Raw genomic sequence first — 12,773 nt, forward strand, 5'->3', positions numbered from 1 at the left:
TGCAAATAAAGCCAAATCTGACAAAATTGTGTTATGAAGAACAGAATTGATGATAAAAGCGAGTTTCCAATCACTCAAACAAAACAAATAATCTTTGAAGCCAACTTATGTTTATCTCGTTATTATCAAACAGTAGAAAATATTGCAGGAAAAAAAGACCACACATTTTCTATATTCATTGAAAAAATTATTTTTCAATGGTTTAATTTTAACCCTAGACAATTCTGGTAGTAAATATTAAGCTTTTTCCAGCACACACAGTATATTTAAATCAAATTATTTAAAAACCAACTGTCATTTCAATAAACAAAATATAGCTGACTAATTACAATTGCTTGACATAATCAATTTTAGGATTTCTCAATGTAATAAAAGAAAATTCTTGTTAAAAATTAGTCAATAAAATAATTATTTTGAATCTGTTAATACTCACATGGGAGCAGGATGGTCTAGCATATCTTCCAGATAGTCAGGGTTTTCCTCAGGTAATGGTGAGTCAGGATTGCCCCAAGGCTCTGGTGAGGTAGCCTGCTCGGTTATCTCCTTTACTGGTAAGAGAGCAACCTCTGGCTCTTGAGGAATCTCTTTTGGTACCTCCTGAGGCTGAAAGTAATTTAAAGAGTCAAATAAATTCTGACCACACAAACATTGTTGTATTAATTGTGGATTGGATAAAACAGGTAAAGACATGGGCAACTCAATTATTTATTGGCAAGATATTCAGTGGAAATAAAAAAGAAATCTGAAAAATTAATTATAAAATTTCGATCCTTACTTCTTGTGATTAGTAAAATGATTGATTTTTATATAGCTTGCTTGTGCCTGATTCTTAAGGCATTTAAAATATTTACTGTCTTTGTAATAAAAATCTTAAAAATTAATTTTTCAAAAATTCTGTAAATATTTCCCAGATTTTGAATGCAATCAGATCACCTCAGCCTTTCGCTACACAAAAGAACAACCTCGAGGGCACAAGGCAGAAGAATCTGTCAGGAACTTGTGTAATCTGATTCTTTAATTATAGTTGAACTGATTAAATTTTTTACCATTACTTTTTTTCTTAGCTCTTCAATTCTCACCAAAATTCTTTGAAGTTATTGTTCTTTTTTCCAAGTGATATCTAACTAAATTTTTTAATACCACCTGGTGGATGAAACAACTTTGATAGTCATATCATCACAATTCCTGCAAATTTTTCAAGAAATTCTCACTTCTGTATCTAAAGTTTACTTTTTAGTGTAGCAGAAATGGCCAAGTAGTTCCAATTGAGTTTGTATACACAGTAAAAAAGTAAGTGCAGCTGTAAAATTAAACAGACCATAGGCCATAGGTCTAAAGGGTTGATCATTATAGTTTTACCTTGACAAAGAAAAGGTCAGTTGTCGTCTCCTCAATGTTAATATTCCGTTCTACTCACCCGTACTTTAGGTACTACAATCTCCTGTCTTGGTGTTGGAGGTGGTGGTGAGGCAGGTCTTGTCTCCTCTTTTACCTCCTCCTCTGGAACAGGAGTAGGGACAGGAGTCTCCACAGTATGTATTTCTCTACCTGTGACTAATTCATCTGGTCTCACAAGTTTTCCTTTGGTAAAAATTATATTTTATTTAACAAAATGAGATACAAACTCATTCCCTCATGGCACCACCTGCTTTGTGTTTAAGTCCAGCACACTAACCATTATTGAAACAGTCTCCCCCAAAATTGGATGATTAGTAAGCAAAGTGAATCAATGGGTGCACTGCAGACAATGCAGTAAGATGCACAGTGCTAGATACTTAATGTACAAGGAATCTTCTACTTTAAATTAGCAATGCAATATTGTGAAAGTACTTTAATTCGTGGATACCAATTTTCGCAGATTCTTGAATTCGTGGATTTGAGGTTTTCAGTATACACATCAATGGAAATCTTTTAATTGGGAACCAAATTTCGTAGTTTGGCCTTCCCACAAAAACCACAAAATTAGTACCCCATGAACAATAGTACTTTCACAGTACATCGTTTCAAATTCACATTGAAAATAATGGTGCATAATATTTATGTGATATGAGCTCAATACCTTACTATGTGGAAGATTAAAGTTAAGGATATCAGAGAAGCCTCATAAAAACAACATGTGAAAGAGTAGCCAACAAAAATTTTGTACAAAATCATATCTGAAATATCAAACTACCTTGAAGATTTCTAATCTCTTCGCTGATATCAATAGATTCTGAGATCTCAGAATCATATTCAGGTTGTACTGCCACTGGTTGTCTATAGGCATGCACTTCCTGTTCAACTGGAGGAGAGGCTGGTGGTGTATATGGTGGTGACATTACTCTAACAGGGGACATAACTGGACTAGACTTGGGTGTTGGCTGTGGGGTCTTTACTTGTCTTTGTCCAAATTCATCCTGTAACGATCAGAACACAATAGAATATTTTCAGCAGTGTTAACCATTAACCCTCATTTATAATCACATTCAATTATCAGTAATATCTATCTAAAATGTATTTTTTATTACATAAACAGAAAAAAAAATTCTGTGGTTGGTGTCACACAAGGTAGTAAGGGCAAAATTTATGGTCTATTTTGAGTCCACAACACGACTTCCTCTGTGCCATCAAAGCATATAATAAATTTTCATCTAGTCTTTTTAAACATTGACCACCAACTACTTGCAAAAATATTCATAATTCATCTTATTTTGTCATTAACAATGGCAAATTATGTAGGAGGTAACTCTACATAGCTTCATATACTTTCTTGAAACAATGGAGATAATTTGAATTTAATCAAGATATAAATAAACTACGTGGATAGACAAACAAATGTTTCTAATACCTTAAACATTGAACTGAATGTAATTCATGATTCTATAAAAGCATCAACAATGAAGCTAGAACATATACAATTTTTTTTTTATTGAATCTCGATTGATTCTTGTGTTTGCTTTCATTTGCTGCATATTGTTTTTTGTTTTAGTTTTACAGATGTGGTCTATGACCGATGACATTTAACATATTTTAATATCTTTCCAACAATGATTTCCTCTATTTTTACTTTCTAATGCTATAACATACTTCTCTAACATATCCTGTTTCCTCCTGCTCTCTGCTTCCTCCAGCAGCAGCGGCAGCCATCTTGGTTTCCTGTCTAACCTGGGTCATACTTGTGCGAGCATCATCTGGTTTCTGACCTAACATTGTGACAACCTTCTCCAACAAACATTCCTTCACTAAGGAGTTGACAAGAGTGGTGTCTACTGGAACACCAGCATCTATAAATAACTTTAACCCAGTGTGGCCTAATGCTTCCATTACTGAAAATAGAAGGTAAATGAAAACATGCAAAAATTAGAGAACATGAAGTTATCATATATCACAAAGAAATTATAGAACATTCCTTGCAATTTAGTTCAAGTATCAAAATTCAACAAGAAAAATCATTTAAAAAGGTTAATGACATCACAGTCACATTACAAAATTTGGTCTATGAGATGATGGACAATTTTTTTTTATCCAATCAGAAGGAATGTTACTTCTGAAATGAAATTATTAAGTTATCCTGATTATTTCAAGAACTTACAGCACATGGTGTACTCATGTTTTTGAGAACTTATTGTATAAAGACTTATGATACCTCCCTGTTTGAGTCATTATTACTCCCTGGATGGTAACATGATATTTACCACCAGACAGATATTACAGCACAGACAGCTTTCATGATCAAAAAGAGCACTAAGAGCCTCAAATTTCTTAGGTTACAGAAAAGTAATCATTTTTAATAGATATAACTTACAGAAAGAGGAGTTTTCCTGATCATTAAAGAGATCTTACAAGTCATGTAATTATCTTGAACACTAGATAGATATACAGAATTTTTTTTTCCAGATCACAAGAGAGAACTAGCTGAACATTAAAAACCCATAATCGGTAAAAAATTGAGTAATCATGATCAATAAAGAGATCTTGCAAAACTCTGAGTTTTCCTGTCTACTTATGATAATTGATAGACCATGAAGTTTTAATGGCCTCTGAAAAGAATGCAGAAAAACCTACCCTGATCACTATTGAGAAATTACAGTACAAAAAGTTTTTGTGATCACTGGAGAGAACTCACGAAACATGACATTTTCATGATATTAGAGTGTTAATGCAGAACACAGAATTTTCTTTGGTAACAAGAGGTAACTTACACAACATGGAGTTTTCTTTGGTAACAAGAGGTAACTTACAGGAGATGGAGTTTTCTTTGGTAACAAGAGGTAACTTACAGGAGATGGAGTTTTCTTTGGTAACAAGAGGTAACTTACAAAACATTGAATTTTCATGATCACTAGAGATGCTTTCTTCCACCTCCTCCACTTCATGGCCAATCTGAGGAGGTGCTACCTTCCTCTGTGTAGCCATCTGTGAAATAACTCTTGCCATCATCTCCTGTTCAACCCTTTTAACAAAAATAATTTAAATCAAACCAGTAAAATCAGTATTTTAAAGATATGTAGCTACTGTTTACTTTAAGATGTGTACTTCATTGAAACCAACATTATGTTTTAAACAATCTTCCTTTTTGGCTTGTTACTGTGCTATGTATAACATGAAGTAAGTGGCCTAGGTCATTATGCTAATGGATACACTAAATAAATGAAATACTGTATTTTTTGTTATGATTTTCCCACATTAGAGTAGGCAGTCCAGTAGCAATAAAACACTTTGAATACAATCTGCTCAGATGATAAACTTGCATGATGAAATTATCTTTTCTCCCATTTTTTTCAGGGGTTAGAAAATAATTAACAACTTATCAACATGTATTTTACAATAGTTTACCATTCTACAGCCTTGTTGTGTAGGAGCTCTTTCCTTCTAATATCCTCAGCAATGACATCAGAGGCAGCCATGACTCTGTCATGACCAGGAATTTTAGGTGGGAAACTTGGACCTGGTTCCCTGTGTTCAGGAGGAGTAGGGGGACGATAACCAGGTAACTCCATACCTGGAGCTGATTCAGGATCAAAATCATCATCATATGCCATTGAAATTTCAGTTTCATTGGCCACCTTATAAATCAAATAAAATGTAAATTTATGTTAAAGAAGTTTTTTTTTACAACCATGACTACATTTTCACAATATCATCCATTTAAATACCTCTTTTACAGAGACAGTAAATTGGAACCTTTTCATAAACACATACAATGTGAGATAAATGGAAATAGCAATAACCAGAGGGAGCAAAGTTACATTTAAGTTGTATCTGTAGTTCACTGGTAGTAAAAAAAAAAACCCAGAGAAATGATCCAAATTGTCATACATTTTCCAGGGCAGATCCAGGTTTTCTGGTTGGGGGCTGGTGCGAAGTAAGACTGAAAAATATTTGGAGGTAGAATAAATGAAAAAATCAAGTTGTCATACCAAAAAAGAAAATGTTTTCCCAAAATAGGGGGTGGGGGATATACTGGGTCCTTCCCCTAAGTATCTGCCCCTGGTTATCTGCAAATGGTTGAGTTTTATTAAAAATTAGAAGAACTTTAAACAGCAATCAGGTTATGGAAGAAATCTTCAGTGACATGATCACTGAGAATAAAGTAATGTAATCCTAAGCACCTAGCAATAACTGTACTGAACATTACAGAACCTTAATATAGTACAATGGGAAAAGTTGTTGCTACTGGTATCCACGGGAACTATATATAGTGCCAATATAACAGAGATCATCTATATCACTGTAATTATACTGCTTTGTATGGAATAAGTCCTTCAATTAAAATCTATATGTAGAGCTTAATAATGGATATAATAGAGGACTATAGAAATCAGTCTATTAATAGAACAGACATTGTAAAAGATCAAGGATCTGTACTAATTAGCTACTGTCTATCACAGCAGGGTATATTGGCAGCCTATACAGTTGTATATAGATATATAATAAAAAGATACCATACTAAAGAACATGAAAACACATGTCAAAGGATGCTACAGATTAATGAAAAGAAAGGTTTCTAATATAGAATGTGTAATTTTACAATGAAATAAAATAGCATGCAAACATGCTCAGGATATGGAGAAAAATTATTCATATATTTTTTTTCTCCATTTACCCATCAAGGAAGGCACATGTACTCATCATATGCTTATCATGTGAAACATATATTTTTAGTTCTTTTCAACAATATTTGAAAATTCATTAGTATTTTGTGAGATTATTTAAAGACTAAAATACACAGTCTATCTATTGCTAAAATCAGATATGATATATGTCCATATATGAAACAACTAATGAATATATAGAAATTATATTACTACTGGTAACTGGGGACATGTCTTAATCAACAAAGTAAATTGGGAGAAATTCTCAAATCATTTCAGAAAAAGTCTTTTACACATGATAAAAATCAAAATACTGGATGATATGCTGGTTAAATAATAAAAAAAATGGGTCAGAGACAGAAAAGGGCAGGTTGCCGTAAACAGGAAGTAGAAGCGTGACAGACCTGAAATCGCACACATAATATGGGACCCCATACTGAAGTTGCATACCAAATAATCTAGTGGCTGTGATTTTTAAGTTACTGAGAAAAATGTTACAAAAATATATTCCTTGTTCGCCCGCCTGACATTCACCCATCTATTATGAGCACAAGTGCAACCCAGCTAAAATATATCACATTATGAAGTATAAGACATTGGGAGCAAAAGAAAGCAGTAAACACTATTAACTCTCACGTACTAACCAAACATGTAGGAAAACATCATTTAAATGTTACATTACCTAAGATGTGAAAATGAAAGTAATTGATAAGGCAATAATAACAAAGGACTTTACCATTTGATGTGTGTAGTATAGGTATATTTTATTTCTCATTTAAAAGTGTAACTTCCTTGTTATAATGAGTTTCACAACAATTACACTGACTTTTGTATTTAATTTGCACCATTAAGAAATTTTCAAAGAAAGTAAATAAGCTCAGTGAAAGTATCTTTCCTCACATTTAAAGTTCTCACAAGTGTAAGACTTTCAACATTATTTTTGTTTTTACGAAACATAACAAGATTTGAAAATAAAAATAAATTAGAAAACACTTCTTCCTAATTTATGTTTATCATCAGGGCTTGTAAGTCTCATTCTCAATTTATTTTTGATCTATTGGCATTAAAAACCAAACACTGATTTGTATTTACTTTGCAATATCAGGGTACATAAATATGATGCATTCCTATCACAGTGTTTTATATTGTGTTATTCCCAAACTTACTGTAGTGTAGAAATATTTAAGGAGGTAGACCTAGGGTAGGGGACACAACTCGTAAAATCAGCGATATGTTTGTATTATATTCAATTTCAGCAAAGCCTATGAAGCTTTCATTTGAACAAGAGGCCCCCAGGAGCCTAAATCACTCACCCGGTTGAATTTTGCCTTTCAAAGGTAATAAATTTAACAAGAAGTTGTTCAACAATTTTGACTCAAGAAGTCTTTGGTAGGACTGACCATAAGGATCATTTCAGCTATTGAAAAAATTTGGTTAAACCTAACGGTTTTGGAAATATACATGAAAAACCACTGTCTGACCCCTATGTTCTATTTTAAGTAATGGCAGCCATGTTTTTTGACAGATCAAAAGTCCCCACATCAGTTCTATGCAGAATACACCAAGAAATATTCATAACAAATTTGGTTCCAATTGATCAAGTAGTGTCAGAGGAGAAGATTTTTGAAAGAAATACCATTAAAAATAGCAAAAAAACATCAAAAAAGGGCAAAAACTCCAACATGGCCTAACAGATAGACCACAGAATGATCTCATCATGCTGAACACTTTTACCCTATGTCAGAATTTATCTTAAAAAGAATGAAATCAGTCCAAGTAACTTTGATGATTACATGAAATTGATGTTAAATGCGGAACACAAACGTTCCAATGATTTGTAAAAGTTGTGCCCCTTACCCTAGGTCTACCTCCTAAAGTGTCCTATTTTCATTATATTACCCATATGAAGTTTTCATTGATAGAATTGTAGCCTTACTCTATGAATAGCCACTTCCTATGTTTCTTGGATGGGAAGCCATGGACCTTTTTTGTGAATTCATTATAGTCTATAGCCATCACTTTGTACAAGTACTTGTATATGTGCATTAAGCTAAGCATTTATCAAATTTTAGTGATAAGATCTCAACCAATCACCATGAAAACCATAAAGCCAACTTCTGACAAGTACAAATCATTACCTCATCCTGCAAAGCTGGAGCAAAAGTGGCATCAAGTACTTTAGTGGGTGACTGCTGAGGTGAAGGTAAAACCATAGATCTCTTTGAAGTATCTTCTTTTTGTTTTGGTGGTTGAGTTTCTTTAGTTTTCTCTTGTGACTTTGGTGGAGATTTAGATCTTTTGCTTTTGGATTTTTCAGATTTAGATTTTTCAGAACGAGCTGATACAAGAACCGATTTTTTGGATTGGAGTTTTTCAGACACTTCAGATATATCTGTGTCTATATCTACATTTGGAAGAACCTACAAAGAACAGTTTTTGGATGATAGTTGATATTGACCTTACTAACTACGACTGACCACTATATTCTAACAGGCCCAAATAGAGGCATAAAATACACAACCTCTTGCTTTGATAATACTGTAAATGTCATTCATAAACAAATAACAAAATTTAAATTTGTTGAAGTTAAGCCATGTAGATGATTTTGAGGAATTTTTCTGTTTATGTTATCATAGTGGTCAGTTTGATATAATTATTGACACACCAAATTACTTTGAATAATGACCATGAAATTGAAAGGCAGAGCCATTAAAATTTCTTATTTACTATGAAAGTTTCACATGAGGATAAAAAATGTAAATCCAAGTAATTTGGTGAGGAAACTTCCTATTCAAAGAATGCAGTTATAATTTCCTTTCATTTGCACAAGTTGTCTCCCATTACAGCAGATATCTTGTATTGAATTAATAGGACAATAAAACAAATTTTGTAAAACATATCTGGCTGAAGATTGCAGCTAACTTAAAATGCCTTTGTTATACATAGTAAAGTGAATGTTATCTTGAGCTGTCTGGTGTTTGACAAAAACAAAAGTATGAATTTTGTTCACAAGAATTCTGCTATAAAGACAATATAACTCCTGCAAATGGGATATCTTGTATGCTGCATCGAGGGATTAAATAAAAAGGGCAAAAGATGCATGTAACTAATAAACAGAGCTCTAAAATTCTCAATTGCCCATTACCCATGTCATGTAACTGGTTTCTCTAAAAGTTCATACTTTAATGGAAAATAGATTGTTATTTTGTGGGATAGTAAATTTTCATGTCAAACTTTCCTCTTACAGGTAGAAAATTCTAGAGCATTGTCAATATACTGTTATAAGGATAAAATAGTTTTGATTATTTTTAACAGTATGAATATAGATGTAGTCTACATAAGAAAAAAGTTTCACATTCGTAAGATTTCTAGATGAAATTCACTTGCAGATTGTCCTTATAGAAAATTACATCACATACTTAATATTTTGTGTAAACTCCTTTACAAAACATATTTTCTTCATTCAGGTGAAAACATAGGAATCTATGTTAAAATCATGTGAAACTATTTTCCTGTATAAATCTAAGTATGATAAATTAATATTCCACTTGCATAGTTTATACATGAACAGAAATTAAATAAAAATTAGTACAAAACTTGCAATATAATATTGTTGACTAATTTCTTCCTACATATATAAGCATGCAAAGAGTCATTCATTATGTACTCCTAATCTTCAATAAACATTTTACCTGCTAGCTAGAAAAAAAATGTTTTTATTTATAATAAGCTAAACATAACATGCATTAAGGAGGTAAACCTAGGGTAAGGGACACAACTCTTAAAAATCATTGGAACGTTTATATGCAGCATTTTACATCCATCTTAAGTAAGCATCTAATTAACTTGGATTGATTTTATTCTGCTTCAAACAAAAGGTTGAGAGGCTTTGGTGAAATGGAATATGATACAAATATATTACTGATTTCAAAAGTTCTGCCCCTTACCCTAGGTCTACCACCTTAATATAAAAACAGCACGAACACACAAACAATTTTTAACCTGTTTAGAAAGCTCAGGAGCTGGTTTCTCATTAACCAAACTGTCCTGTGCAGGAACGGATACCAAAGCAACATTTCTCCCTGCTGTAACCTGAGTTCTAGCTACTGGGGTTGAGGTTACCAGCCCATCTGTTGGCATGGTAACAGGTACAGTTAGGCCTCCATCCATTCTTGGGCCCCCAAGTGGTACAGCCATTGGAACTAGATTTCCCTTGATGGGACCTTAAATTTTAAATATACACAATTGAAATTTTTAATAACATAAAAAAGAATAGATGTAAAACAAAGTCAATGCTTAATGTAATTTATTATGTTCTTTAAATACAAAAAATATTTTTTAGCAAGTATTTACTGTAAACATATCCAATCTTGTCAAGTAAACATACTCCCAGGTATCAACTTTTCACTGTTTCAAAAATGATTAGCATTGTATAGTGTAAAAGATCAATTGCGTGGGTACTATTTTTCTAGCTTTTCTGTCCGAGGGGAAAATAGCGAGAATTAGCACACTGTGAAAATATGTTTGCAGAATTAATTTTTCACACAGTGCACTTATTTTTGCAGCTTTGGCAATGGTCAAACAAGCATGAAAAATAGTACCCTCAAAATGGATTTTTTAAATTTTGAAGTGCTAGTAATTCTTTACAACCATAAAAACTGATACCCACAATTATGCTCACGCTACAGAATATGGGAAAATAAGCAACAGTGAAAAATAATATGGTAACAGTATCAAAGCAACTTTCAGTTACAATGGTTGATTTCAGACACATTTCACCCAATATTGTAAAATTATGTGTACTGGTTCTTCAAAAAACATTCAGCAAATCTACAATGAAACTTTTAATATGTATAAAGAGGAAAGTTTACTAACTGAAAGAGGAAAGCTTACTAACTAAAAGAGGAAAAATTACTAAATGAAAGAGGAAAAATTACTAACTGAAAGAGGAAAGCTTACTAACTGAAAGGGGACAGCTTATTAACCAAAAGAGGAAAGCTTACTAACGGAAATAGGAAATCTTACTAACTAAAAGGGGAAAGCTTAATAACTGCAAGAATAAGAAAGCTTACTAACCAGAAGAGAAAAGCATACCAACTGAAAGAGGAAGTATTAATAGAAACGTATAAGCATTTGATGCTTGTTGCCTCAAAGGAGGAAAAGTGAACAAAGAGGAGAATTGATTGCAGTTGATACATGTATATGGATTGGTGTATATACCTGTAGTTCCACCTGTGGCTATGGGAATGTATGTTCCATGTGTTGGACTGAAATAAAACTGTTTGAATCCAGCTGATGTCTGGGACTTGGCTGATTTTACCAAATTTCCTTAAATGAGCATAACATAATTCATGAATTACATTCAATAAAAAGTTAAGTAGCACTCCAGCTAAGGATCATACAAAATGTGATTCATGAGTAAAAAGCCTACATATTTTCAGTTTTGATATTTTGTTTGAAATGTCATAGTAAACAGAAATTACCATGTGGTTTTTCATATCACCCGTGCTCTTAGGAGATAAAAATTGCAAAGAATGCACTGTAGATTTCAAAATGAAGGGAGATAACTCTGTAAATGACACTCAAATACAATAGAATCTACTGGATTGTCAATGTTGATTATCTCCTCTGAGCAGGCAGATTTGAATGAATAATTACACATTCCATAGTATAGACCCATAAAACAACTTAATTACAAAAATAAAAATATGTAGCCTTTTTAGGGTGTATCACATTGCATGATTCTTACAAAGACAGCTACTTAATAAAATGTTTGGCTATACAAGCTTGTAATCAATAAACAAAATAGCTTTTATAAAAATGATGCTTAAAATAAACAGAAAGTTAATGAACAATTAAAGTATTGACAAACCACAAAATATGATAACCATTCTAAAACCAACTTGACAACAATTACAAAAATATCCACTTCAAGTTTAACTTTTACCAGATGAAAAATATATGATGTTCATTATATATATGATAAATGATTCCCTAAATAATAAGGTACTCCAACCCTTCATCTGAGTCAAAACCAAAGGACCACCCCCTCCCCCAAAAAAACATTTAAAAATGATTCCCTAAATAATAATAAGGTACTCCAACCCTCTATCTGAGTCAAAACCAAAGGACCACCCCCTCCCCCCCCCCCAAAAAAAAAAAAAATTTAGTTGGATAAAATATTAAAAATATAAAAAAGCAAGTGCACAATCATATTTTCTAAATAAAAGCTCTATGCAAGTTTACTTATGATCCATCAAGTGATTTTGATGGAGTCATCAATACAAAATGGATATTCCATACCACCTGTCAACACTTAAAGCAACCCTTCATTTTAATTTCCATATAAAATTCAGACACTGCCTATAGTACAGGTGATTCATGATGTAGAAAAACCCACCAAACAATGTTTTTTGGGTCTTCAAATGCTAAATTTTTAGTTAACATTAATCTTTTCTGTATTCAGATCTGCAGTTTTGAGAAAACCATACATTCAGCTCGCACTAAAGTCCATAAAAATAAAAGCAAATCAAGAACAATAACTCTAGCAAAGTGCTAATTTCATGTACAATCTATATAAATTTTATCTCTAAAGTGCAACTCCCAAATGAAAAACCAAGACTGATTATGTGGTCTGTAACTGATTCTGAACAGGAAATAAAAGTAAAGTTGGTGGGTTTTTGTCAGGCATGAATCACC

At 32.6% G+C, this 12,773-nt stretch overlaps 1 protein-coding gene across 3 annotated transcripts in view; it reads right to left on the reverse strand.

Annotated features, from left to right (window-relative positions):
• LOC148625240 (protein TALPID3-like) overlaps positions 1 to 12,773 on the reverse strand; it is an 83,338-nt gene that overhangs the window by 5,958 nt on the left and 64,607 nt on the right. For 2 of the 3 annotated variants that reach the window (XM_088568643.1, XM_088568645.1), the window contains exons 16-24: positions 11,295 to 11,402; positions 10,077 to 10,297; positions 8,213 to 8,494; positions 4,816 to 5,045; positions 4,299 to 4,432; positions 3,067 to 3,305; positions 2,174 to 2,396; positions 1,418 to 1,581; positions 434 to 603 (exon numbers count right to left, since the gene is read on the reverse strand). In XM_088568643.1, coding sequence (XP_088424769.1) covers positions 434 to 603; positions 1,418 to 1,581; positions 2,174 to 2,396; positions 3,067 to 3,305; positions 4,299 to 4,432; positions 4,816 to 5,045; positions 8,213 to 8,494; positions 10,077 to 10,297; positions 11,295 to 11,402 — 1,771 coding nt within the window. The remainder of the gene's footprint in view (positions 1 to 433; positions 604 to 1,417; positions 1,582 to 2,173; positions 2,397 to 3,066; positions 3,306 to 4,298; positions 4,433 to 4,815; positions 5,046 to 8,212; positions 8,495 to 10,076; positions 10,298 to 11,294; positions 11,403 to 12,773) is intronic. The other variant, XM_088568646.1, reaches the window with a different exon arrangement.

Source organism: Perna viridis, chromosome 2, assembly GCF_037379345.1.
Source record: "Perna viridis isolate PV_CMFRI_1.1 ecotype Kerala chromosome 2, ASM3737934v1, whole genome shotgun sequence".
NCBI lineage: Eukaryota > Metazoa > Mollusca > Bivalvia > Mytilida > Mytilidae > Perna > Perna viridis.